This window comes from Oculina patagonica, chromosome 12 (genome assembly GCF_052425735.1).
Source record: "Oculina patagonica isolate OP01 chromosome 12, crgOcupat, whole genome shotgun sequence".
Lineage (NCBI taxonomy): Eukaryota > Metazoa > Cnidaria > Anthozoa > Scleractinia > Oculinidae > Oculina > Oculina patagonica.
The window spans coordinates 123,325-147,701 of record NC_135769.1 but is presented as its reverse complement, the minus strand read 5'-3'; the positions used below and the strand labels follow the sequence as shown (position 1 = coordinate 147,701).

Genomic DNA, 24,377 nt, shown 5'->3' with positions numbered 1-24,377 from the left:
TAAGTCAGGCAGAGTGACAAATTAGCAACTATAATGAAATGTAAACTTGAGAGATCCACTTATTTTGTTCAACGGGAAATTTATATACCGCATTTGAATTCAAAAACATTCTCAATCATAACATATGCATTGGACAATGATATGATTAAGAACTGGACCCAGAACAGCTAACCCACCACAGCGGCGACATTTTCTTTATCAAGCTGCCGTAATGAGCTGTTGTTTTCAGTAATTTGCGCACAGCAGAATGATCGCTAACTTGGGTTACGTTTCTCATTGGAGCAAATTATTTCAGTTTCAACAAATACTGCAAATAGTTTGCGTTCAAACACGTCAATTATTTCAATCTAGCTACAACGGTGCTCAGTCTGTACACTTGGTACTTCTGGACTCCTAGCTTCCCCTAAGTATTTTTACTTGCGCGGCGACGCTAAAATTTCTATTACATGTAAATTGTGCGAGCCATTTGACTGCAACCTTAGCTTGCAGTGTGAGACTGTGCAAGGAACGCTTGCTACGCTGCTGTAAGAACACTAGATCTACTACTTACCGCACTTGTTATCTGTGTTACGCCAAACTCCAACAGATATTAACTCATCAAGTTTACCAGGTCAGTCCAAGCGAGTCAACGACTGCTTCAGTGAATATTTGGTTGCATCGTGAACAGGACAAGAATCAAACAAATTTGAAAAGACTTTTCTTTCTTTTGTTAAAATGATAAGTCATTAACATAACATCACTTTTAATTACAATTGAAAACAAGCTTAACAAAATAGATAGGCTTTGACATTCAGCAGCCTGTAGTACAGGAAGAGTACGTTCCATAATCGGAATACGCCATTTCAATAGATTTTTGTTAAAGCACTTCCGTCAAGTATCAAGTAAATTCAGGAGCCAACCCAACTTTGGCTCGTGGTACATTTGATATGTTTCTTCCCGGATGAACTTCAGTTATGCTTATTAGTGGACAACATGGTTCCCAGGAGGTTGATTAATGAAATTGTAAACAATGGCTTCAAAACATAGTCCTCTTCATTGTTGTATTTGATTTGCACAACTTGTAGGCAAGCTTTTTGAAACCAGCGGCATTTCAGTCAAATCTTCCAGCCTTATCAATTTGTCAATTTTTCAATTTTTCAATAAATACAATTCAATATACGGTTTTTGTGACTCAAGCTCTGAGCTCTTCCACCAGGGTCTACTCGGCGTTCTCGGCGTGTCTCGGCATTACTTCCGGTCTTTGCGCTCACATTGTCTTGGTCAGCGGAATAGCATCGAAAAGACGCGCGCTTTTCCTTGACAACAACAAACCTTTCGTTAGCAACAAGCGGAGGTGAATCTGACTTTCGAACGTTTCCACAACAAAATTACTTGTACTTCTGCAAATTTTTACCGATCAAAACGAGTTTCACTGCCCAAAGATAGTTTTTGTTTAATCCTTCGACAACAGACACTTCCCAGCTGCAATGTCGTCCGAAGTTCGCAACGATCTTCACCTCACATCGACAGGAAAAGGACATTACTACAAATCAGCTCATGGCTTTCCGCCTCAAGGCTTTCGAGTAAGTTTCTCTATTTTTGTGAGATAAAATGATTCAGGTTAATAATCAGCTTGCATATTACAACAAATTTCTTTTCTTTTCCTACCTGAACTTCTATCGAGACTCGAGTCACCCGAGTTGCGGATGTATGCAAGATCCTTACTTGGCGATTCCTTTCGCAGTTCTTAGTTCGATTTTTTGGTTAATGTATATATATTGTATTACAACTATACAACATACCATCATAACATTTGGAACATGTTTAAAGGTTACAATTAACTGCAGAATACTCCGGCTTCGCAATAAACTGCAATCAGGCGCTCTTTCTTCTAGAAGCGTGCAGGGATAACATTTTAAGTGACGAATCTGTGTTTACATTCTTGTGAAAGCGTCGGTTCACTACAGTAGTCAGTGCTTGTTTACGAATTTATTTCTGAGATGGGTAAGCATTCAGATCTGGGATAGACGGACAGTTAATATTCCCCATCCTCATTTACAGGTACCGCTATTCCTGACGTTTCCAGAGGCAAATTAAGTTTAAATCAGTTTATATGACACTGATCTAATGCTCTACTGCATTTTCAGAGAACTGTTTATGATGTGTTACCACCAGTCCTTGGTAATTCAGACTACATTACTGACAAAGAACACTTTCAAACAACAACTGGTACAACTCATGACTACAAGGCTCATGGAGGGACACTTAGTAACACACAATTCAAAAAGGCTCCAGGATCATGGAAAGTTCACTATGTGGAAGATAATATTGGAAAGGTAAATCATTGTACATGCAGTCATACTAATAAGTTGAAAAATTTATGAACCTTTCAATAGTAGGCAAACTCTGAAGTTCAAAACCTAATTTTGCTGCTATCAGTCATTATATTAAATTAACATGACATCAACAACCTTGAAAAAGGTTACACCAATTCAACCAGAATAATCAAATCTACCAATCACAACCTGTATGATGTCACCTTTTAAAACTGCTGAAGTGAACTTGTGTTTCGGGGGGGGGGGGGGGGGGGGGGGGGGAGAGAGAAAACCCCCCCCGCGCCCCCCATAAAGGAATGATTGATGGCAGCAAAAAGTGCAAGTTCGGTTGAGTAAGTAAGCTCACATGGAATTGGCTCAAATATTAATCAACAACTACAATATAGAACATCTTCATCTATTTTTTTTTTCTTCCAGACCCAATAAGTAAGGCAGCAAACCAGCTATACAGATCTTGACATGACATTGAGTGTAAATTATGTACTTTTTAAATACAGTACATGGTGCATGTATTTGCTTGATTTTTTTATTTCGGTACTATATTTTGTATTTCTTTTGTAATAGTTGAGTGTAAAACCATGGAGAAGACCTTTGACAATGGGATATCAGTGTAGCGAAATGACATCTCAGTACACAGGAAGACCAGGAGTGAATCTGGACACTGCTTACAATGCAGGGATACAACCATTCAGTCTTGCTGATCACCACAGGGAGGGCAACAGTAAGGTATGAATAAACCTATTCTGTTTCTCCAGCTCCCAACTTAAAAGCTTGTAAGGCAGATCAACTTGTGGGCAAAATATGCGAAGTATCAATCATTAAATCATTATATAAAATGGTCCCCATCAATCCTCTTCCCAAAGACTGTATAAACAAATAACTGCTGTCTTGGAGACATCAATCCCCATGTAATGGAGGTTGATGACGTTAGCACCTCCCATTGAACTACAGTCAACTCTAGATCTCTCTTAAGGGACACCTCTTTAAGTTAGACAGCTGTAGCTGGTCCCGATGGTGTCCATTTTTAGAGAGAGTTGACTGTATTACAATTTTGTAATTATTTTTTTTTATCTAGCTTACTTTAATTTGTGAGATACCCGAATAAATTGATATTGGCCATTTTCATACCAGAGATGAGTTACCCGTCTAGAAACCCCTCGGCAAAAATTTTGTTGCTCGTCTGGTTGTGCATCTCTACTTGTATAAAGACAGGCACAAGACGAGTTACCCGCCTAGATGAGCTTCCTTTTGTTGTCCGTTTTTTAAGACGCATTTCGAAAAGTATATGTAGCTTGTCTAGACGGATAACTTGTCTTGTGCCCGTCTTTATGCTTGAGATGCATAACCAGACGAGCAACAAAATTTTTGCTGAAGCTCGTCCAATCAGGTAACTTGTCTCTAGTATAAAAACGGCCATTGCCAAGGAGTTTTAACATGAGCCTCTGGCTCTGGCTTGGGAGAACGCACAAACACTGACCCAATGTTACTGACACTAAATAATTGCTTTTAGTTACTTTTTTTACTTTTAAACCTGGTTCCCATATGATCGTAGACAATTGCAATGGATCACAGACGATCACAGAATTTTAGGTTCTCCGATCTGCGTTCATATGGAAACACGCAACTGCGATCGTTTCGATCGTCTGCGATCATCGCAAACGATCACAGAAAACCAAGTTCTATTCCCTGCAATCGTCTGCGATTGCCTGCAATCATTGCGATCATATGGAAACACAATTGCAATCAATTGCGATCAAAATTTGTCCCATAATATTGATAATCGATCCCATCGTTAAAGTATTTTACTTTTTGCAGGATCTTGTACCATCAACAATAAACAGAGGTATTGCAGGCCAGAAGTTTTACCCCAGAGACAGAGGTGTTCTGACATATCACATGGATCCTTATTTAACCACAACACAGAAAGATCACAGAGCATTCACAAAGTAAATATAGTTTATACATCATCATTTGTGTTGAACACTCAAAACCACATTGGTCATGGTATTTCTTTAATGATTAACTCTGTAACTGCGGCCGGACAATTTTGAGTAAAACAAAGAAAATTAGTTTACAATTGTACCAAAGTACTGTTATTAACCAAATATGATGTTATCTGTTGTTGTCACACCACAAGGAAGCCACAATTTAATAAGGGGTGTATTTACAAATGACAACCAATTTATATATAAACTTATCTCAACCTTTCTTTCCTTACTCTAATATTAGGCACGAGTTGGGACGTTATCCATCTAAGGATTATGCAACCTACTGGGAATGTGAAGAGTACCCTAAAGCTTGGGGTCATGGCTCAAAGGAAAATCCACTACCTCCAAATTCTGTCCCTCGTGAAAAAGGGCCCATGAGGGACCGAATCTGGTTCAAAGAGCCGACCACTATTCCCAGGCTACCAAAGTCATTGGATCCTGTTCCTAATAAGTAAGAAATGGAAGAGTGGACGTAACTCTGTTATATGTACTACTTTTATTTAAATATGGTCAGAAGAATTTTAAAGATAAGTAGTGACAATCATTTTCTATGTGCAAGGAAATAGGCTAATTGAAAAATTTTACATATATATCTTTGCTGTGTATTTTTTGACGTTTACAAAGCCCTATTCAGAAATGTAGCTCAGAGGTCCTCAGAGATTGGGATTTTGTATCAGATTAAAAGAGGGCCCCCTGGCTAATTAATTTAATTTTTTTTTGGAGTTATTATATTTGAACTCCTACACATCATGCCTGTGTGAAATGAACAAGGGTTTGTAACTTAGTTGGAACAGTGGAACCCCGATATAACCACCCTTGATATAACGATATTCCTGATATAACGATGAGTATTCTATGTCCCGGCAAAAGTTACAGTAAAATGTACATGTATGGGAGAGAACCCCGATATAACGATCTTTCATATAACGATGATTCCCGATATAACGATGAGAATTTAGCGGAACGAACGTAATAGTCCTCCCGATATGACGATATTATCAGTACACAGTCACAATTTGTATGCAAAACATCGAATTTAGATTTTGTAGTTCTTTTTTGACCCTAAATTGGAGTAAAACATTTCTAGTGCTCCACCGTGAAGGTTGATTGCTGACCACTTACAGATATCATATTGTAGCAAATAGTAAACAAATGCTCTGCCACCCCCTTCCCCATGGCTTAGAACCTCTAGCTTGTCAACAATATGATACAAGAAGCTTTTCTTCTTTTCTTTTAGGGGAATGAGAACGCTGATGAGCGAATCATACACGATGCCTCCAGAGAGGAAACGGTGGGAGTTGTTCAGCATGGATGTACCGAAACCCTGGCACGCTCCTCTTGAAAGTAAGAACACGCACATACACATACACAGTCTAACACTACCACTGATTCTTACAACAGTACTGTCATTGAAAGAATTGTAAGGAAGCCAGTAGCTTATAATTTTTCTGTCTTTCTTTCTACAGGTCCAGGACCCGGCGAAACATTCCGAGTTCCCCGGATGTATAACACTGAATATCAATTCTACGGCAGTGAAAAACCAGTTACAGTTTGATAAATATGGAGTACACTAGTGACAAACATCAAACATTTCAAAGGCAATATCGATTTTAAAAGTCTTAGCGGTCAGTAGTTCTGGAACGGAACAGGGAGAAATGCAAGAATATGCGTTTTTTTTTAAAAAAAAAAATGAATAAAAAGTGTCGAGAAAATATGCGAGAAACTTATCTTGGGTGGAACTGCTTCGTATACCCTTATATACCCAAAAAAAAAAAAAAAAAATTATTAACGAAAAACCCCCACCCCCATACCACAAAAAATATTTTCATTTCAAAATCGTCTCCATTTTTTTTTTTTTCCCCTTTTTTTTTTTTTTTTTTTTTTTTCCCCCCCAACCCTATTGCATGCAGAAATATGTTGACATATAAATTTGCAGATCATAGATAAAGTACGCGTGAACGTACCACTAACTCGTTCATGCTCAAAAAGGACAAAATACAGTATAAAGAAAAGTATTTTGGGATGCTTCATAGCTCAACCTCTCATTTCCGTTATACAATGTAGATAAATATGTAACTTGCTTTTACCATCCCACAAGAAATCCAGTCAGGCAGTGTATTAAAAGATTTAATCAAAGTCCAAGAGAGGGTCAAACGTAAGCTACGTATCTCACGGTTAACTTGTTCCATTAACTTTTATTAATTTCTTGAACGATATAAAGGCGGATGTTTTAAAACATTTTTGTAAATAGCATTACCAAGGAAAGAAAAGCTAATAAAATAATTTATTTACAAGGTGTGTAAATCATTTAATCGTATATCTCGACTTCATAGTTAAACCAGAATGATAAAACCCATATTATCCATCTTATAGTTCGCATCATGCCCATGCACTTTTATTATTTATCAATACTCAAATATAGTTTAACAGATGGCGCCCAATAGTTTATTCCCTTGACCATAATCCCAAATGTGGTTCAAGAAATAAAATACATGAGAAGTGGAAAGTCAGTGCTCAACTTCGTTATCAGTTACAGTCTTCGTTTCTCTTGAGCAAAACAACAAACCGCGTTCAGATACTCGCCTTTTGTTTTGTCGATCTTAGAAGATATGCCACTTTTTTGCCAAAAGTTAACTGTAAACTGGGTATGTAAAATGTAAATAGAACTCGACCAGGGATATTAGAAAATAATGCTGATTTAAGTTATCCAAAAGTCTACGTGTATATAAAAAAGTGTAAAACAAATATTACCAAAACTTTAATTTACAACCTCGTTGCCTAATATTTTGGATAACAAATTAATTATTTACAAAATCTATATCATGCAAGGATGGGAAGTGCGCACGTACGGTTTTTATTTAAGAGTTGCATGTTAACATCAAATGAACGAGATAGCGCACCACGAAAAATCATACGAAAACCTCCCTGGTGTTATTACTTATTTTGTTGCTGCGAAGCCTTAGCGTAGCAGCAGAACTATTTTTGACTGTCCGCGCGGGGCCTGGGCACTTTATATAGGCGACATACTCGATTTGACTTTTTCACTGGCGATGATTTTGAGTACATGCAGTATGTATGATCAGCGGCATGTAAAATGTGGAAGCTGCGTTTGTCGTTTGCGATGTCCTTTTCGCTAAAGAGCAAGAAGTTAAATTTTAAAGCGCTGCCGCTTGCGCTTCTGTTCAGTACTTTGTAAATGCTTCCCAAGAAACCTCTCTTGACCAAGATGGTCAAGTAAAGTGCCGGAGAAACGGTCTTTTCATCCCTTATGCGCCATCTCTGATGAATAACGAATTTACGAGGCCTTCTTATAATTCGCTGTCATAATTATCCATTACTAAGTTAATTTAAGGAAAAAACAATACTTTCTGTGCCTTAAGCGCCAAATATGTACAGCAAAAACACTACGAAGATTATTTGCGAAGGCTCCACGAAAACGTTTTCATAATGACCGCGCGCTAGAATGGAACGAGCTTTGAGCTTTTTGACGTCATAAATTGATCATTTCTGATGGCTTTGCGATCGAATTGCACGTGCTATGTTTTTTCACTTTGCTTCCTTTTCTCAATGTCACTAGCATTTTCACTCGCTTAGAAAAATCATATCTTTCACATCTGAAAATGTGAAAATCCGAAACATTCCTATGACCTTCCGTTCCGCTCCTACATTTACTATTATAATTATTATTCTTATAACTCACTTCGCAGCACTTTACTTGCTATCAGCAACTCCTAGTTTTATAGGTACTATGATTTCTTTAAACGAGCAAAAGCCGGCATCTAATCTCCATTAGTGGAATTTAACTATTCCCTCTTCAGATTGGACATTAGGGTTTTCAGTAGCTATGGAATAACTAAGCTCCCTTAACTGCGATGTGACCCGTTATAATGTTCCATATATGTTATAAAAATTATGAATGTTTGTTCAACTCCACGGCTTTTCTTCACAAGGTTACAGGCCGTCATCTTGGATTTAAATGCTTTCGGGTACATAACGACACAAAAGGTTACTGTTATACTCGTACAGCCTCATAACTTGTCCCTGTGAACATCAAGTATCTATTTCAGTGTTTCTAGAAGACCTGTATTCTGTTGTTTCCACTATCGACCACAACAATGTTGCCTTCTTTCGTTACAGCGATACCACAGGGATTCTTAAAGCAGCCTTCATCTTCACCAAACGCACCAAACGCGCTCACGAACTCGCCATTAGAATTGAACACTTGTATTCTGTGGTTGTGGTAATCGCACACCAGGATGTTGTCTTCGTCATCGCAGGCCACGCCCTCGGGTCCGTCAAACAAGCCGTTCTGTGATCCTGTGGATCAAAGAAGCTACTGGTTAAGTTATTTAAAGGATCAATGTCTGTTGTTGATAAAAGGGGAGCCTCATTGTAAAATATGGTGTAGAAAATTAAATGGGGGTTATTAGATTTCGTATTTTTAATAATTCCTGGTGTTTTTACCGTTTATAAAGAAGTGTCTAAATAAAATAAAAATAAATGCTTTAGTTAATTATTTAACAGTGTAGCTGTTATCGATTAACAACGGAGGAAGACTTTAAAAATTGTGTTTGTTGCTGCAATTGTGGCTTATAAGAAAAGAGAGAGGGTTTGAAAGAGATGGGGAACTAAGAGATGTAACACTTGAGGTGTATATAGTTTCACTCTTGTTATGATATCCCAAGGGTTGCTGCCAACATAAATTGTAAGTAACGAGGATAAAACATCTATACCTTCTTTCCCAAAGTCAGATAAATATTTTCCTTCCATGTCAAACACTTGTACTCGATCATTCACGCAGTCAGCAACAATTATCCTTCCCCTCTGGTTTACACACACGTGATGTGGGTATATAAACTGCCCTTTAGAAAACCCCTGAGTTCCAAACTGTCGTACGGGCTCCCCATTCATGTTGAATAATTGCACTCGGTGATTATCTTGCTCCGTCACTATCACCAGTTCCCCAGTGGTGCAAGCCACGCCACACGGATGGTTCAAGAGGCCTGGCCGCTCAACTCCGTAGGCGCCGAATTTCCTGATAAATCGACCGTCTTCATTAAATACCTGCACCCGGTGATTGTTGGAATCTGCGACCATTATATGACCATTAGCAGCACGAGCGACACCTTTAGGGTTTTTAAACTGACCCTTCTCTATTCCCTCTGAGCCAAACTTGAACATGAACGTTCCCTCGAAGTCGAAGACTTGGACTCGGTGGTTGTTACAATCTGTTACTATAAGGTGGTTGTTTTCATCGTCGATAGCGACGCCCCAGGGCATGCTGAATTCACCTGTAAATTGAAGAAAAGAACCAGAAATCAGATGAAAAGGACTCTACCAGTTAAGAAGTAATGTTTACACTAAGCCCTGAATCAAGGCGTAAAATGGACCAGCACTGTTTATGGATCAGAGCGGTCTTCAGCAAGCCCTTACGGTTTCTTCAACATATCCCTGGGATACGAAATCACAGAAGTTCCTACCTCCTCCAGATCCCTCGCAGCCAAAGCATGCCATCACTTTTCCAACCTTTTCAAAGTCCATTCGTCCAGTCACATTGACACTGAAGGGGCTTCCATTTATGTCTATGTTTCTCATGGTGATTTTAATCTGATGGTTTCCCCGCACTATCGGCTGATATGATACGGTAAAGGTACCATCTTCGTTGTCAATTACGTACGCTGTAAAACAATAGAAAAGAAAAATTTAAAATGAGACTATCATGTCTTTGTTCATTATTTCGAGCTATGACACATACTTGGCTCATAGCAAATCCAACTTTGCGTTAAGTATTAAGTAAATGACAGGAAACATTTGCAAGTTAGGAAAGTCACAGAGATTGAGCTATGGGGAGCAGGGATAGCGCAGTGGTGAGAGCGCTCGCTTCCCACCAATGTGGCCCGGGTTCGATTCCCGGACCCGGCGTCATATGTGGGTTGAGTTTGTTGTTGGTTCTCGTCCTTCTCCTTGCTCCGAGAGTTTTTCTCCGGGTTCTCCGGTTTTCGTCCCTCCACAAACCAAAACTGCTAAATTTTAATCGAGGGAATTCGAGGGCCACAGGTTGTAAGTCGCAACTGTTTACGTGAAACCCTGGACAAAAAATACCGTCTGGATTAAGAAGGTCAAAGAGAGCGGGACTACTTACTCGGCACGGGATCTCCCTCGGGTGGCTCAATCTCTACACTGATTGGCTCGCTTCTGCCGCTGTATATCTCATTCATTCGATCTTTAGTTGTAACAAGAAACACAGCTTCCACTCCAGCCTTAGCTCGATGAATTCCGACACCAGTGGCAAAACAATATGGCGGATAAGCGTGATATACCTTCACTTCGCCGATATGCTCAATGGCGTTTCTAAACTCATCTGCAGAGAACGTGTAGTCGATAAGATCATCTTCTAGCGGCAAGTACTCTAACTTGGTGTTGTTCAAGTCCTGTAAGCGCTGCGTCATTTGCTTTTTTACAATCATGACCTCCGCTTCGTTGCCGTGTCTGAGGAGACTTTCGGTAAACTCGATACTGCTGTTTAAATTGCCCAACATCATCTCAAGCTCATCTAGCTGGATTTCCAGTGTTTTAGATTTCATACGATAAATGTTGTTCACTTGTGTAAGGATTTCTTCTTCTCGTTCAGCGATGACTTCTCTGCATCGTTTGCAGTTTTGCATTACTTGTTGCCGAACCTCTTCCAGTTTACAGTCGAGCTTCTGTTTCGTTTCGCCAACTTTTTCGATGGCTTCTTTCAATGGGCCGATTCTTTTTTTCGTGTTCATGACCAGAACTCCAACCTGGGAAAAAACAAATGAAAACCTTAACAATCACAAACAACAAAAGAAAAGCCGCCAACTTCTAAGCAAGACTTTCTTCCACGAGGAACTTAAAATAAACAACAACAACACAAACAACAGCAACTAACTGCATGATTTACACTAGCGTCAAAGATTATTTTTATATTTGTTATTCCGCATTGAGAACAGTTATCTAACTTTACCGAGATTAACAATAGAATTCACATTGCAACATCCCTTACTTCCTTATCAATTAACACCCCAAACTCAAAATATTTCTTCTCTTCGCTAGTTTTATATTCTTCTTGTGACAGTAGTTGGTGATATGCCAAAACAATATTCAGTTGACGAGATGTCATCTGTGAGCATATGTACAATAGTGTATCATTGCCTATACGCATCTTCAACTCATTAGTTTAAAGCTCTTTTGAACTGAACTGCTAATCTACTTGTTCTAACTAAAACGCTTGTTCGGCTCCGATCAAAGTCAGTTGCCGTTATTTATAGTATTGTTATTTGTATTTAATCTGAGCTAGGAAGTTTTGACGCCTGAATAAAGTTCTCTTATTTTCATTTGTGTTGTTACAATTCCAACGTTTCAACGGATTTTATACATCCGTTGCCTTCTATATTTAATCTTATCATGTAGTGGGGCTCTAGCTCTTATTATCTAGTGGGGATTATCTTACCTCCGAGCGGTGTCTCTTATCCACGTCCTTCAGGTAACCATAATGATGCTCTCGATGCTCGATAATCAGGCATTCACGGCACACAGGTTCATCGCATGTCTCGCAGAAGTACTTCAACACATCTCTCTCGTGCACGCCGCACATCAGCGGTCTATGCAGCTTGTCCTGGACTTCCTTTTGTGCTTGTAAGTCACCCAAGGCAATAACTTCATGTTCTTTGGTCATTCGTGTCCTGCGATGTGCTGCAACGCACTGGGAGCACAGGAACTCCATGCATTCGATACATCTAGACGTGGCCCTGTTCTGCTCCTCGCAGTTTGTGCAGACTACTGGGTTTGAGTTGCTCTTCGCAACGGACAGGAAATCCAGCATGTTGTTGATGAAGAAGTTTGTCGACAGCGCACCGACGCCATCTTTGGGTACTGACACCTCGCATCTACATGTCGGGCATATAATGGTGTTTTCTCCGCTGTTGATAAGTCCTTGTAAACAGTGCTGACAAAATGTGTGCAAGCAAGGAAGAACTTTAGGTGTGGTGTACGTTTCCAAGCAAATTGGGCACTTAAGAAGATGCTCTGACAGTTTTTCGACCTCCACAGATGCCATATCCAAAAGAAAACAAGTGGTAATTTAAATGACGTACTACGGAATTACGCTAAAATTTTTTCCAGTGTTCTTCATTGTTCAGAGTTCTTTCTTGGTCGCGTTTTTTTGGGAACAGAGCGTATATTTTACACGCGATCGTTCAGGCGGAACGATAATCACACGTTTACCAGCGGTGCCAGAGAAGAATTTCATACGCCCTTGTCAAACAAGTTTTTTGCGCAGTGGATAAACCCGTAGAAGCAAAACAATTCAAAGACATTGAGTGCCCCGTTGCCACCTGCAACGGCACCTGTTTTATACTAATAGTCTGTCAATATTCGAACACGGTCCGGTACCAATCGATAATCTATCGGACTGGTGGGTGTCAAATTAATATATCAATAAATTGTCATTGTTAAATTATCTCTAGAAAGAGAATAAATTCTCGTTGTTAATATCCCTAAATGCTGGTCATAGCAATGATCTAACTCTGCCACTAAGGAGCAGATTTTGTGTTTCTCAAGTTGGAGTCGCGCATTCACTAATAATTCAAGCTAACATGCAGTTCTGACTGAGAAGAAATTATTTTCTTGTCTTCTGCTGGTATAAAATACTTAAGAAAATTAATGATGTTTTGTCAAGAATTACACAAAACTGGTTTACTGCATGAATTTGCTCGAAGCTGATTATTAACTGTTCCTTGCACAAGTGGTTTATTATATGTGAGCTTATTAGATTTACCATAAGAAATAAAATAGTAGAAGTATTTGGCCTTTTTATTTCCATAGAAACACTTTTGAAAACAAACCGTAGTATTTAAGTGACAAAAATCCAAGTTCCAATTTAGCGCTAGTATGCATTTAAAAAAATATAATAACAAAATAATAGCTTGACGGTGTCGCAAGTGCAGTGGTTCACATGGTCCCTTCGTCCTCAAAGCCCCTCGTATTGAAATCTAAGTAGAATGAGAAGGCTGCTTTCCACTATCTCACAAAACATTATTATACTGAAAAGCCACCTGCTAAATTGGCAACAGTCCAAAAAGAGAGCTGCATATTTTAGTGAATGGCTGAAATACGTCTCAATATTTCTTTTCGTAATTCGAAAGAATCGACTGTCATGGAGATTCAATTTTCACGAATGTTAGCTCAAATGCTCCTCATTTCCTTTATTATTAGAGGTAAGATTTTTAAGTCATGTAATATTTCAAACTCGGTGCTTCTTTAATGTGCGCATTTATCCAAGAGAGATGAGTTTAATTTGGGACGGCAGATTGCTGTAAGAGTTACATCGTATGTATCCTTCGACTTGTTGTTTAATATCACGGGAATTTTATAAGCCTGCTCTTTTATCTTAGCAAACTTGTGTTGAGGGCACTACCGGAACATTAGTCGTTTTATAAAGGGTCATTGTCAGTATGATAAATATTTTTCTTTCCGATCCCAAGAATGACGATATGCGAAAGAAAGTGATCCTTCGCCATTAATGCTCCCATCCAGTGAGACATAAGTTTGGGAAAAGCAGAGATACCCTTGAGCAAACGTGGTCTGTAAAAAAGTTAACCACCTCTAAGACCCATATCTGTCCCCCCGGCGCTCCCATGTAGCAGAGTCCATTGCCGTCCCTTAATAGATTTGAGTGATTTTGCTCTTCAGGTCTTCACGCCGCAAATGAAACTCACAATAAACGAGAACAGCACCTCATGGAAGTCTTGCTGAACCCTCAAAAGTACAACAGACGTGTTAGACCTGTGGCTAGGAGCGAGGATGCTGTTAACGTGACGTTTGGGTTAGTTGTCAGAGAGATAGAAGATTTGGTAAGCAACCTCTGTTATATTCCACTTCATTCTTATGCACCACAGACATACTTACTGTGGTGTCTCAGTAAGCTGACGTAAATTTGGATTTATCAGCTTCACGCTACTTTCATTTTTTGCTGACCTTTACGCCAACTTTATCACATTTACACATGGTGCGTGATTGGTTTCCACCTTTAAAGTTGGATACCAACTTAAACCAGATTTAACCACCTTTAATTTCATGTAAATCCCAGTATGATTCTTAGTTCCAGCGGTTTTCGTCAATCAGTACCATTGACTGATTCGTGTGTAATTAATCGAAAATCGAACATCACTATAACAACATATATAATTACTGGACAAGCTAGCGAGCCTAAATAACCTAGTTAACCAGTAAAAACTCGAACAAGAGAAATAATAATAAAGTGTATTAGCTGAGTTTCTGTTTTTCTTTCCATCCTCCTCCATCCACCAGACTATGAACCAGTAACAAGCTTTGAAAAGCATGTCAGAACTAGAAAACTCTTTCCTGGTTTAAATAATAAATACAAAAACTTTTAAACTGGCACTTGTGGTTATATCTTGAGCAATTCTAGACATAAAACATATTTAGACCATCCCTTTCCTAAACAGTTTTTTTTTAATTGCTCAAAGTTAATTTAAATATTCTTTATGTGTCGTCAAATTCAAGTCATGACAATTCTGAATTTGTTCAATGCACTAACTACCATCATATTTAACTTTATGAATAAATTTACGCTTACAGGATGACAAGAACCAGTTACTGATCACCCGAGCGGAAATCAGAGAGGTATTCATGTAAAGAGAGACCGTCACGTGAACACACTTCTTCAAACTGTTCTTAAATCGAATGAAACCTTTCAATAGCAACTAATAGCGCCTCTAATTAAAGAAAATGCAAACATACAAGATTCCAGCACTAGGAGCCTTAGAGCGGGACAAGATTGTAAAAGATATTGTAAAACCATCACTTAATTTCGAAGCCCACACACATGTTGTATGAGCTATTTCCCCCGGCTATTTCCTAGTCAGCCTGGTTGCTACCACTCAGTACAGTGTCTTCTTCATATTCACAGTCAAATAAGTGCATTAGAAAGCTAACCGTTATTATATAAGCTGATCATGAACTAAATTTGATTTGTGTTTAGTATTGGCTGGATCCCTCACTGAGATGGAATTCATCAGACTATAATGGAGTAGAGTACATCAGCGTCGATCCAAAAATGATCTGGATACCTGACATTGTATTATATAACAAGTAAGTGACTTTTAACAGCTAGAAGTTTAATTGCCTTCGTCTGGTATATGTTTAATATCTTGTATACAAAGGGATATTTTGGCCACAGACAGTTAAGAACTATATAAACAGAGACCGCTACTGAAGTAATTTATACTGTCACAACTCGACATGAAAGTGTCCATTCACCTCTCTCGTCATTTATCCATTTTATTTTCCAGTGCTGGAGAAGGTTTTGGTAGTGGAATGACAAGAACAAAAGCTGTTGTAACAAACAAGGGTTATGTCAGCCTGAACGTGCCGACAATCATTGAAAGTAGCTGCAAGATACAAGTGGATAACTACCCATTTGACCAGCAGAACTGCGAACTTAAATTCGGCTCCTGGACTTACGATGCAGCTGGAATCGCACTCACCTTAGAGGTAAGCTTATAATATTAATTGTTTCGAAATTGTTTAACAAACTATTTAATGTAATGTGAAGTGCGTTTCTCGTCTTTCGGACAGTCAGTTCATCACATTTCGTCGCCAAAGCTTTTCTTTTAGATTTGAGGGACAGGGAAAACTCAGATAAAGTTATATTCCTTAATTCTGAATCGGTTATCATGCATCATCTTGCAGACGCTGGCGGATTAATATCTTTTATTATTTATTGTCAGACCTCGTCAGCAGACTTGAGTGAGTACTCGCCCAGTGTGGAATGGGAGCTGCTGGGGGTCCCTGGAGAGTTCCATTCTGTTCACTACACGTGCTGTCCTTATCCATATCATGACGTCACCTACAGTGTACGGATTAAGAGAAGAGCGTTGTATTACGCAATGTATTTGATAATACCCTGTGCCATGATATCTGTCCTAACATTGCTGGTGTTCCTGTTACCTCCTGACTGTAATGAGAGGATGACAGTTGGTAAGGCAGTGCTAAGTATACTGTTATAAATTAGTAATTATATAACGTGCGTTCTGATTGGCTACTAAGTATCTATTATTAGGCTTTATAACACGGTTACGACATCTCGTTGCCTCTTAGCTTTGTTTATGAAAGAAAAAGAAGTTATCGCAATATGTTTATATACCCTTATGAAACACGAGAGAGAGAGGTTGTGGTAGGAGTGGAGGTTTTGATTCTGTGAATTTTCGCCTGTGGTTCGAGTTAAAGCCAAATATCAGGACACAAAATTTTTACTATCTAGTTGAGGCCATTGCCATTTTTGCACATGCTATTTTTTTGTCAGCGAAAAGAAGTCAAAATGATTACACTGTAGAATGGGATTATGTCAGTAGAAAATGACGCTTTTACAGTATGCTTAGATGACATACGTCAAATAAATTTTATGGATTGATTCAGCTTGATAAATGTTCTTTAGGCATGGCGATTCTTGTTGGTTTGAGTTTTTTCTTTCTTCTTGTGGCGGAGAACATGCCGGCCACATCAGAAGCCGTGCCGCTGGTAGGGATGTACTACACTGTGACAATGATCGAGGTCTCCTGTGCTTTCTTTATGACGTGCTGGGTTCTACGTTTCCATCATCAGAACCCCACACAAGGAGAGCTCCCTAAATGGGTCAAGGTAATAGTCCTAGTTAGAACATTAATTCCAAGGCATTATTCTTGAAATTGGTTTACAAGGAAAGAGGCTTTTGTACCAGGTTGCGGTTGGGGTTGGGCTTGGGGGGGGGGGGGGAGGGTGAGGGGGTTCTAGATTAAGACAATTGGTCCTAAAAGTCACCTAAATGGCACAACGTTATATAATACTTTTATTTAATTTGAGTTACTGATCTTGTTTTCTCTTGCCCAATAACCCACAGGTCTATGTTCTTGGTTATGGAGCAAAGCTGTTTCGATTTAAATTCGGAGGCAGCAATCCTAACGACGGCGCTTCACAAGGAAGTGACGTGTCTTCGGCAGAAAGCATCACTGGTCAAAAACGTAATTATTTTTCCTCTGTATAATCATTAGTTTATGTTCATAAAATACAGTATACAGTGTACATATCCTTCGCAAGAGTTTTTTTTAGCACATTCCAGCGAACACTACCAACGGAAGTTCAATTATTATTATTATTATGTTCATCAGAACATTTTCAAAATTTTCAGTATTTTCAAGAAACCAAATTGTATGCAGTGTGCTAACTTTGTTTAGGCGTGCTCTTTATACTAACATAAGAACAGATGTTGCCTTTTGAGCCAATCAGACCTCAATTTGGCTTACGTAAATTTTTTTCGCGCATGTCCACGGCACTGATGTTTTTGCTGTTAAGATACGACCGCCATCAGCTCTGTGACAAAACGGGCTAGCTTTGCATTTCGCATTTCCATATTTCCGTATTTATTTCTGTAAATAACGTAGCTGTTGAACTTTGGGAAGTATTTTGCCAGGCTTATCTATCAACAATTTATTTTACAGTAAACGACAAAGAAATCCTCGTTGCCAAGGACACAAACGGGAATAACCAATCAAAACCCGGCAAAAACCGTGGTCACGTGACAGGGGACAAGAAAAGCGCCAACAGGATATTGGCTGATAACGTTCGACAGCAAATGATCCTGGAAGCGAGGCAGGACGAGTGGAGAAAGGCCGCCCTGGTGCTAAACCATGTCTGTATCTGGGTGTTTCTTTTCGCTGTTGTCGTATCGTTTATGGCCATATTTTTTCAGGCCCCTTTGTAACTCTTTGAAATAATAAGTTTTGGACAAAACGCGCTTTTAGCAACTGACTGTATAAGTTACTATATAATTGAAAAGGGCTTGGGGACGAATTGAAGTTTATTTGAAAATCGATCAACTAAAAAAACTGCTGTCTCGAGTAAAGGGTAACTTTTAGTAGCAAGTTAAGACTAAGTTTAAGTAGCCATGCTTACAAAGTCTCTTATTCTCTGATATTTGGAGACTTTCCTATATGCAGCAAAACACTGGCTTTTTGGTAAGGTTACCAAATGTGAACTGCTTTATCATGTATTGCTTGTTATACACCGGAACAAACACCAAACTCAAGCCTGTTTTATTTTATACTTTCTTATTAACAGGCCACACCTAAGCTGCCATCATCGATTCCTTTTTCTCAAATGGGAAATAGGGCCTTGCATTTTAGCTGTCGAGACTTGTTAACAACCGTACAGTGGATAAACTGTTTGAATGGACAAGCCTGAATAATGTATTAGACATACGATATTCATACAGGACGCCATTTATTCGACAGCTATTAAATCTACACATTACATATTCTATAATCATAAATTCTGATGGTAGTACTTTTAGCCATAAATAAACGTCCAGCATTTGTCACGGTTTCCATGAACGAAAACGTCTTACTTTATAACATTCCTCTTTTTCATTTATAGCGAAGTACATCGTTGAGTACTAGTAGACTAAATGTTCGTTTCTATAGTAACACCTAACAACCCGCGTCATGTGTGTCATATTATACTCTATATTTATCTAATTCATGTTACAGCCGAAACCGCATTTCGGGGCATGCCTTGCCCGTTTGTAAGGGGGCTGAGCAGTGACCCAGCTCGGCCAATAGGGGGCACCTTTAACTAGAACCAGAATTGTCCACCTCGTGCTGGAATACTAACAATGTGATTATTTGTGAATATATTATATTTTAGAAACAAGAAAATAACAACTAACCAAATAAAGGTGTCTATTTAACTTGATTTTACTCGATTTCCTACCCACAATGAAATAATATTTTATAAGTGTCCTACCCACGAACGTTGTACGATAGGAAGATTTCTTCCCGTTATGGAGTTCTATTAGTGAAGGTTGTTAATTAAAATGAAGTGCAAACAAAGCAGCAAAATGAACCAACAGAGCCATGCCAACATTGACAGGTGCCCAGCTGGAAGCAGTGCTTTTAACTTTGCCAACGTTCACACTCGGGTCAACCATGACATTGTCGTTGAACTTGGGAATGCGGAAAACAAATTTCTTCTCGCCCTCCTCGATCTCGAATTTCGGAAATCCCGGCGGCATGGCAATGTATTTATTGTCATCGGTCATGACCTGGAAAACAATATGGAAGAGAGATAGAGAAAAAGCGAAATTGACGTTACAATTGTTAAAAAGGACATACTATATGAAGCTTATTCTTAAATTCTTTTTAGAGAGGAAGAAAATAATCTAAGGTAGTTTATTAAGGACAGTTGTCCAAACTTAAGTGTACCTATAGACCCTATACAAAAATGGTTGTCATTCATTTCTGTTGTTTGGTCAAGTTTCTTAAAATGCTGGTGGGGGCACTTAAATATGCCTGAAATATTATGCTATTCTGAGAAGTTTCAGTGTTTTGGGTTAAATGGCTGCAAAGTTATGACTCATTCAAATTTAAGAGATTTGTATGGAAGAAGTCACCCTGGCCTGCCTAGCCTCGTTTTCATGTTTTTGGTAATATAAATGTCCCTGTAACTTCCCATTAGATGAAAGTATAGCCTTGAAACTTTATACACTGATTTACTTTGACTTCATCTTTAAGTTAAAGTAATTTATTTTTGTTGACAAATGATTCTTCTGGTAGCCGAAAATTAACAGCCGCCATATTTGCATAGGGTCTCAGATGGTTAACTGTTCACAATTAATCGCATTTTGCAATCGGCCATCTGGAACAAAAAGAATTATTGCGATAGAATTAATTAAGAGAGACATTTGACGCTCCCTAGCTCCCCTAATTTTTTAACCAGAGCACGAGTTATGTAATCATGACTTCATCATGCCGAAGCCTCTAAAGCAAAACACTGCGTAGCTATGATACCAGATTGTCACCACTGTTATGAATTATTTAGTACTGAATGTCGTAATATCAACTTACCCCTTTGTTGAGGAGCATTTCGGAGTCTCCACCAATGTCATATATTGTAGGACAGTCATCATCATCATTATCATTGTTATCGTTAGCGTCTTCATCATTGTCATTGTCGTTGTCCTTACAGACGGGTTTCTTGGCTGCTTTTTTGCGATCATCATCGTTCACCTCAGCTGGTGATCCTTTGCTCTTGAATTTAAGTTTAAGATCAAGAAACTCTCCAGCTTTGCCCTCGCTGCAGTCCAATGGCGACCCGTCACAGAAATCCCAGTCACTAATCTGTCATAAAAAAAGCAGATATCAGTGGTTTTCTTTAAAATGACGAATTGTGTCTGCAGCTAAAAGAAACTTTCCTGTTTTGCCCCCAAGAATAAAGTTATTGAGAAAAATAATAATTCTAGGCCTAAATAACTTAGCATGTGTCATGTTAGTGCCAGCTGTCTTTTGGTGGACACTCACCTTAATGTTGAACTTCACTGTTCCACTTTCAACAGAAAATGTCTCACTGCCAAATGTGATATCTCCACTACGACGAAACAGGTAGACTATGAGATCAAGAGTAGCCATTTTATCGGGAAGAGAAGCTGACATGTTCACGTTTATAACAGGAATTCCTTGGAAGCTTGACTGGCTGTCCACTTGAGTGAACGTAAACTTTACATTGTCAAAAGAATCCACAGAATGCTTCTCTAATTCACCAACATCCATACCATCTGCATCTTTCTCTTCTATTTTATCAACTTCAAACGATAGCAACTCCTCATTGTCGTCACTAAAGTCATCATCGTCATCATCATCATCATCATCATCATTGCCGTCGTCATCATTATTATCTGTGTCGTCAATATCATTATCATCACCACCGTCATCACCACTGTCATCACCACTGTCATCACCACTGTCATCATCACCATCATCATCACGAACCATCATGATTTTACCTGACCGGGACAGCATCCTGGTGGAGACATCGCTTCCTTTTATTGTCTTCACTTCATCTTTCTTATTAACTTCGTCCGCTAAGCATACCATCACAAGCAAAGCTGTTGAAAGGAACGAAATATACCTAAGTTATTTTTACAAACTAAACAGTTATATTACTTTGGGCATAGGTCCATAAGTAAGGGTATAGACCTTTCAGTTTAATTTCACTTCTCGACATTCTATCACAAAGCTATTGCCAAAGTAAAACTGCGATACAAATTTTTTGACTTAAGCTCGAAAAGAGCATGTGTTCGGGATTTTGCCTCTCACCATCGCTGGCGCCATAGCACAAGGGTCTTCAAGAAAAAATAGATCATTATTAATCTTCCGCGGGAGTTACAAGGATAACAATAGTTCTGTTGAGGATTTAGCATATGATAAACAACCGTGATCAAGTCTGGTTTAATTGTTACATTTCCGTTTTCGTATTCATATTCTTAACTTTTTTCTTTTCCGTTATTTTTTACTTTTTTATGACGCTTTTTAGCTAATCACAAAACACAATCAACAAAAATATATCACAATAGCTGAGCGATATAAGATAAGAATGTAAAGTTGCAAAACAGTCGATGATCGTCCTAAACTTTGGTAATTAAAGCCTTAATTAATCACAACAGTTTTTCTTTTACAGGGGCGAACAAACAGCAGAATTTCTAACTGAGCACGGCTTTAGTGCTTTGCCCTCCATTTGCTACACTAAATGGCGGACAGAATGAAGGAAGGCAATCTGGCCATAGAGGTTTAAGGGTTGTTACGATAAAAAGGAATGAACTTAAACCTCCTATATTGGCAACAAGAATCTACAAAATTCAAAAACCAGACAAGACGCAGGCAAATACTTTGCCTTGAATATGGATCGTGCGGTCGCGAAAACGTCATTATTGATAACACCTTTCGTGACTCTTTTTACAGTTTTAAGTTGTTTTTAACGCTTGAAAAGGACCTACAATGCTAATCCGAAAGCTATAGCATATTTGTTAACCGTCTAGTAATTCACGTAAGAAACCACCCCTTCAAAACAAAAAGCCTGGAGAGCGACAATAACGCCGTTACGGTAGCTTAGTTAATGTATGTGACCAGATTAAAAGTGGATGTTTTTCTCACGTAATTGATTAAAGTTGTGCCGCTCATTGAACTGATTACGTTTTTCATCAATTAGACCCGTTAGTTATCATGAGACATTCTCAATTCGAGCTGTTGTAACAACATATGTAGGCAGCATGTGACTACCTGAAAGTATTGGCTCTGCTACAACCCAACTGAGAACGTCGAAACATCTCGAGACGTTCTTTCCTTAAGCAGTCTTTTATCGCTGTTTTATCTTAACACTGACGGATTTTAATTGCAACATTGTAATTTCTCTTGTATGCTAGGAACCTCGAAACAAACTGGATTTGTTTAATAAGAACACCGAGTTTATGCACATTCACCAAGCGCCAAAGTGAGCTATGCACACAGGGCAACGTTTTGTTGAACGTTAAATGTTCTGACGGCTGCTTCAATTCCGCCCATTGTCAACAGGTTTCAACGATGTTTCAAAAGTGAGTTAAATATACTTAATGCAATCGAAGCTCTCCGTCAAGATCGTTTCGGTTCGTGTGCTAAAAGGAACAAATATTAAATATTCTTTAAGCAGGGAAGCTTAATTGTATTAAATATGATCCGTATGCTGCTAAAAAAAGAACGTTTCGTTAAGTAATCACTTCAGCTAATGTGTAAAAAGCTTAAGTTGAACTTACCAAAACAGAGAAACAAGTAACTGCAGAATCGCTGAGCCAACGCCATGATCGACTTTTCGACGACAAGGTGCAATAAAAAGAATGCAAGTTGCTTGCCTTATATAAGATTAGAACAAAGATAATTAGATTCGATTTCTGTGGTGGAATTAGCATTTGATATTGGACGAAAGCTTTTTATACTAGGCTTGTCATAGGTAATGATTCTTTTTCATCAGGCCCACTTCTTGACACTTGTAAAGTGTTTTCGCGTCTCCAATGTTGGTTGTTTGAAGCCAAAAACTTTCTTTGCCGTTGTCTTCTAATTTTTTGGGGGATACTTTTGCTAGGTATATTAATCTTTGGGGATCGATTATTGTAGTGTTTCGTATTGGGAGAAGAAGGGAGGTGGGCGGGGTAAAGAGTAAAATTTGATTATTTAACAACTTTTTATACCATTCGCTGATCAAACAAAGTCCTCCCATCTGTATATTGAAGATGTGTGAATGTTGTTCTCAACTTTCGCGGTCTTTTTTAACCGAAAAGTGTATATTGTTACAGAAAAACAAGTTTGGGCAAACACTCAATGTTGCTAACCTAATGGTTGCCAGGGTAATGCTTTTGTTTGGTCGCTGTTTACTAGTTTTGAGAGACATTAAGGTGCGGAAACGTCAACTACATGCGTGCAACATCTGAAGTATGCTCTAAAGTATGTTGAGGCTGTTTTGAAAAGAAAAAAAAAAAACACAAAGAAACTAGGGGAGGGAAAGCTTAGGTTAATCGCGTGACGAGAGAAAGAGAGTTTTTTTGTGCTGTGTAAAAATGAACAGGCCGTCAAGAAAGGCCTGGCTAAACAAGGAAACATTGTTGCAGAAACATTGTTCCTTGTCATTTTTCCTGGCAAGGAAAATGTTTTGCTGCCAAGTGGCTTAACGAGGTAACAATGTTCCGGGAACAAAATGTTGCACATGCGCATAATACGCGAGCGTGCTGTTGCATGGAAATATTTTTTAATGAGCAGCACTGGAAACTAGTGAACATTGCTTCCACCCTGGCTAAACTTTGGCTAAACTGAGCAACATATGTTTCGGAAGCAAAATTTGTGCCCGCCAAGAAATTGTTTTTGACTTGAAAAAGAAACATTTTCTTGTTTCCAGAAGCAAAATTTGTTTCCGCAACAAATGTTTCCCGCGCGGCTAAACTGGGAAACAGTTGTCTCCGCAACAATGTTTCCTAGCTTAGCGAGGCCTGAACACAACATTGTCTCTCATGACATGCATGAATAAGGATATCGTTCATTGGATAATATTATGTACCACAAAATTCTTTACTAACACGAAAGGAAATGCGAGACTGCAGAAAAAAAAACTATGTTGCCAAAAACATATTTAAACGTTAACTTTGATTTATATCCAAATATGGACACTGAAAAATTAATATTGTCGCCCAAAACAGGCC

The 24,377-nt window shown here is 38.7% G+C and overlaps 4 protein-coding genes across 4 annotated transcripts; 2 read left to right on the top strand and 2 right to left on the bottom strand.

Annotated features, from left to right (window-relative positions):
* The first annotated feature begins 1,309 nt into the window (after nucleotides 1-1,309).
* On the top strand, nucleotides 1,310-6,058 carry LOC144631461 (stabilizer of axonemal microtubules 3-like). The gene is made up of 7 exons (XM_078489893.1): nucleotides 1,310-1,562; nucleotides 2,127-2,315; nucleotides 2,880-3,041; nucleotides 4,131-4,261; nucleotides 4,545-4,754; nucleotides 5,541-5,647; nucleotides 5,770-6,058. The coding sequence occupies exons 1-7, from the start codon at nucleotides 1,467-1,469 to the stop codon at nucleotides 5,856-5,858; spliced, it is 984 nt and encodes a 327-aa protein (XP_078346019.1). The 5' UTR covers nucleotides 1,310-1,466; the 3' UTR covers nucleotides 5,859-6,058.
* A 465-nt stretch (nucleotides 6,059-6,523) lies between these two features.
* On the bottom strand, nucleotides 6,524-12,734 carry LOC144631456 (E3 ubiquitin-protein ligase TRIM45-like). Its single transcript, XM_078489885.1, has 6 exons — nucleotides 11,778-12,734; nucleotides 10,446-11,088; nucleotides 9,784-9,981; nucleotides 9,037-9,594; nucleotides 8,051-8,620; nucleotides 6,524-7,261 (listed from the first exon to the last, which is right to left on the bottom strand). Exons 1-5 carry the CDS (start codon nucleotides 12,381-12,383, stop codon nucleotides 8,376-8,378), a joined length of 2,250 nt encoding a protein of 749 aa, XP_078346011.1. The 5' UTR covers nucleotides 12,384-12,734; the 3' UTR covers nucleotides 6,524-7,261; nucleotides 8,051-8,375.
* Nucleotides 12,735-13,417: 683 nt separating this feature from the next.
* Nucleotides 13,418-19,075, top strand: LOC144633156 (neuronal acetylcholine receptor subunit alpha-7-like). Its single transcript, XM_078491957.1, has 9 exons — nucleotides 13,418-13,542; nucleotides 14,018-14,178; nucleotides 14,927-14,971; nucleotides 15,330-15,439; nucleotides 15,640-15,841; nucleotides 16,078-16,327; nucleotides 16,785-16,987; nucleotides 17,226-17,346; nucleotides 17,824-19,075. Exons 1-9 carry the CDS (start codon nucleotides 13,428-13,430, stop codon nucleotides 18,084-18,086), a joined length of 1,470 nt encoding a protein of 489 aa, XP_078348083.1. The 5' UTR covers nucleotides 13,418-13,427; the 3' UTR covers nucleotides 18,087-19,075.
* On the bottom strand, nucleotides 18,588-23,061 carry LOC144633158 (skeletal aspartic acid-rich protein 1-like). The gene is made up of 4 exons (XM_078491960.1): nucleotides 22,944-23,061; nucleotides 20,680-21,263; nucleotides 20,227-20,499; nucleotides 18,588-19,424 (listed from the first exon to the last, which is right to left on the bottom strand). Exons 1-4 carry the CDS (start codon nucleotides 22,987-22,989, stop codon nucleotides 19,188-19,190), a joined length of 1,140 nt encoding a protein of 379 aa, XP_078348086.1. The 5' UTR covers nucleotides 22,990-23,061; the 3' UTR covers nucleotides 18,588-19,187.
* Between the last annotated feature and the right edge of the window lie 1,316 nt (nucleotides 23,062-24,377).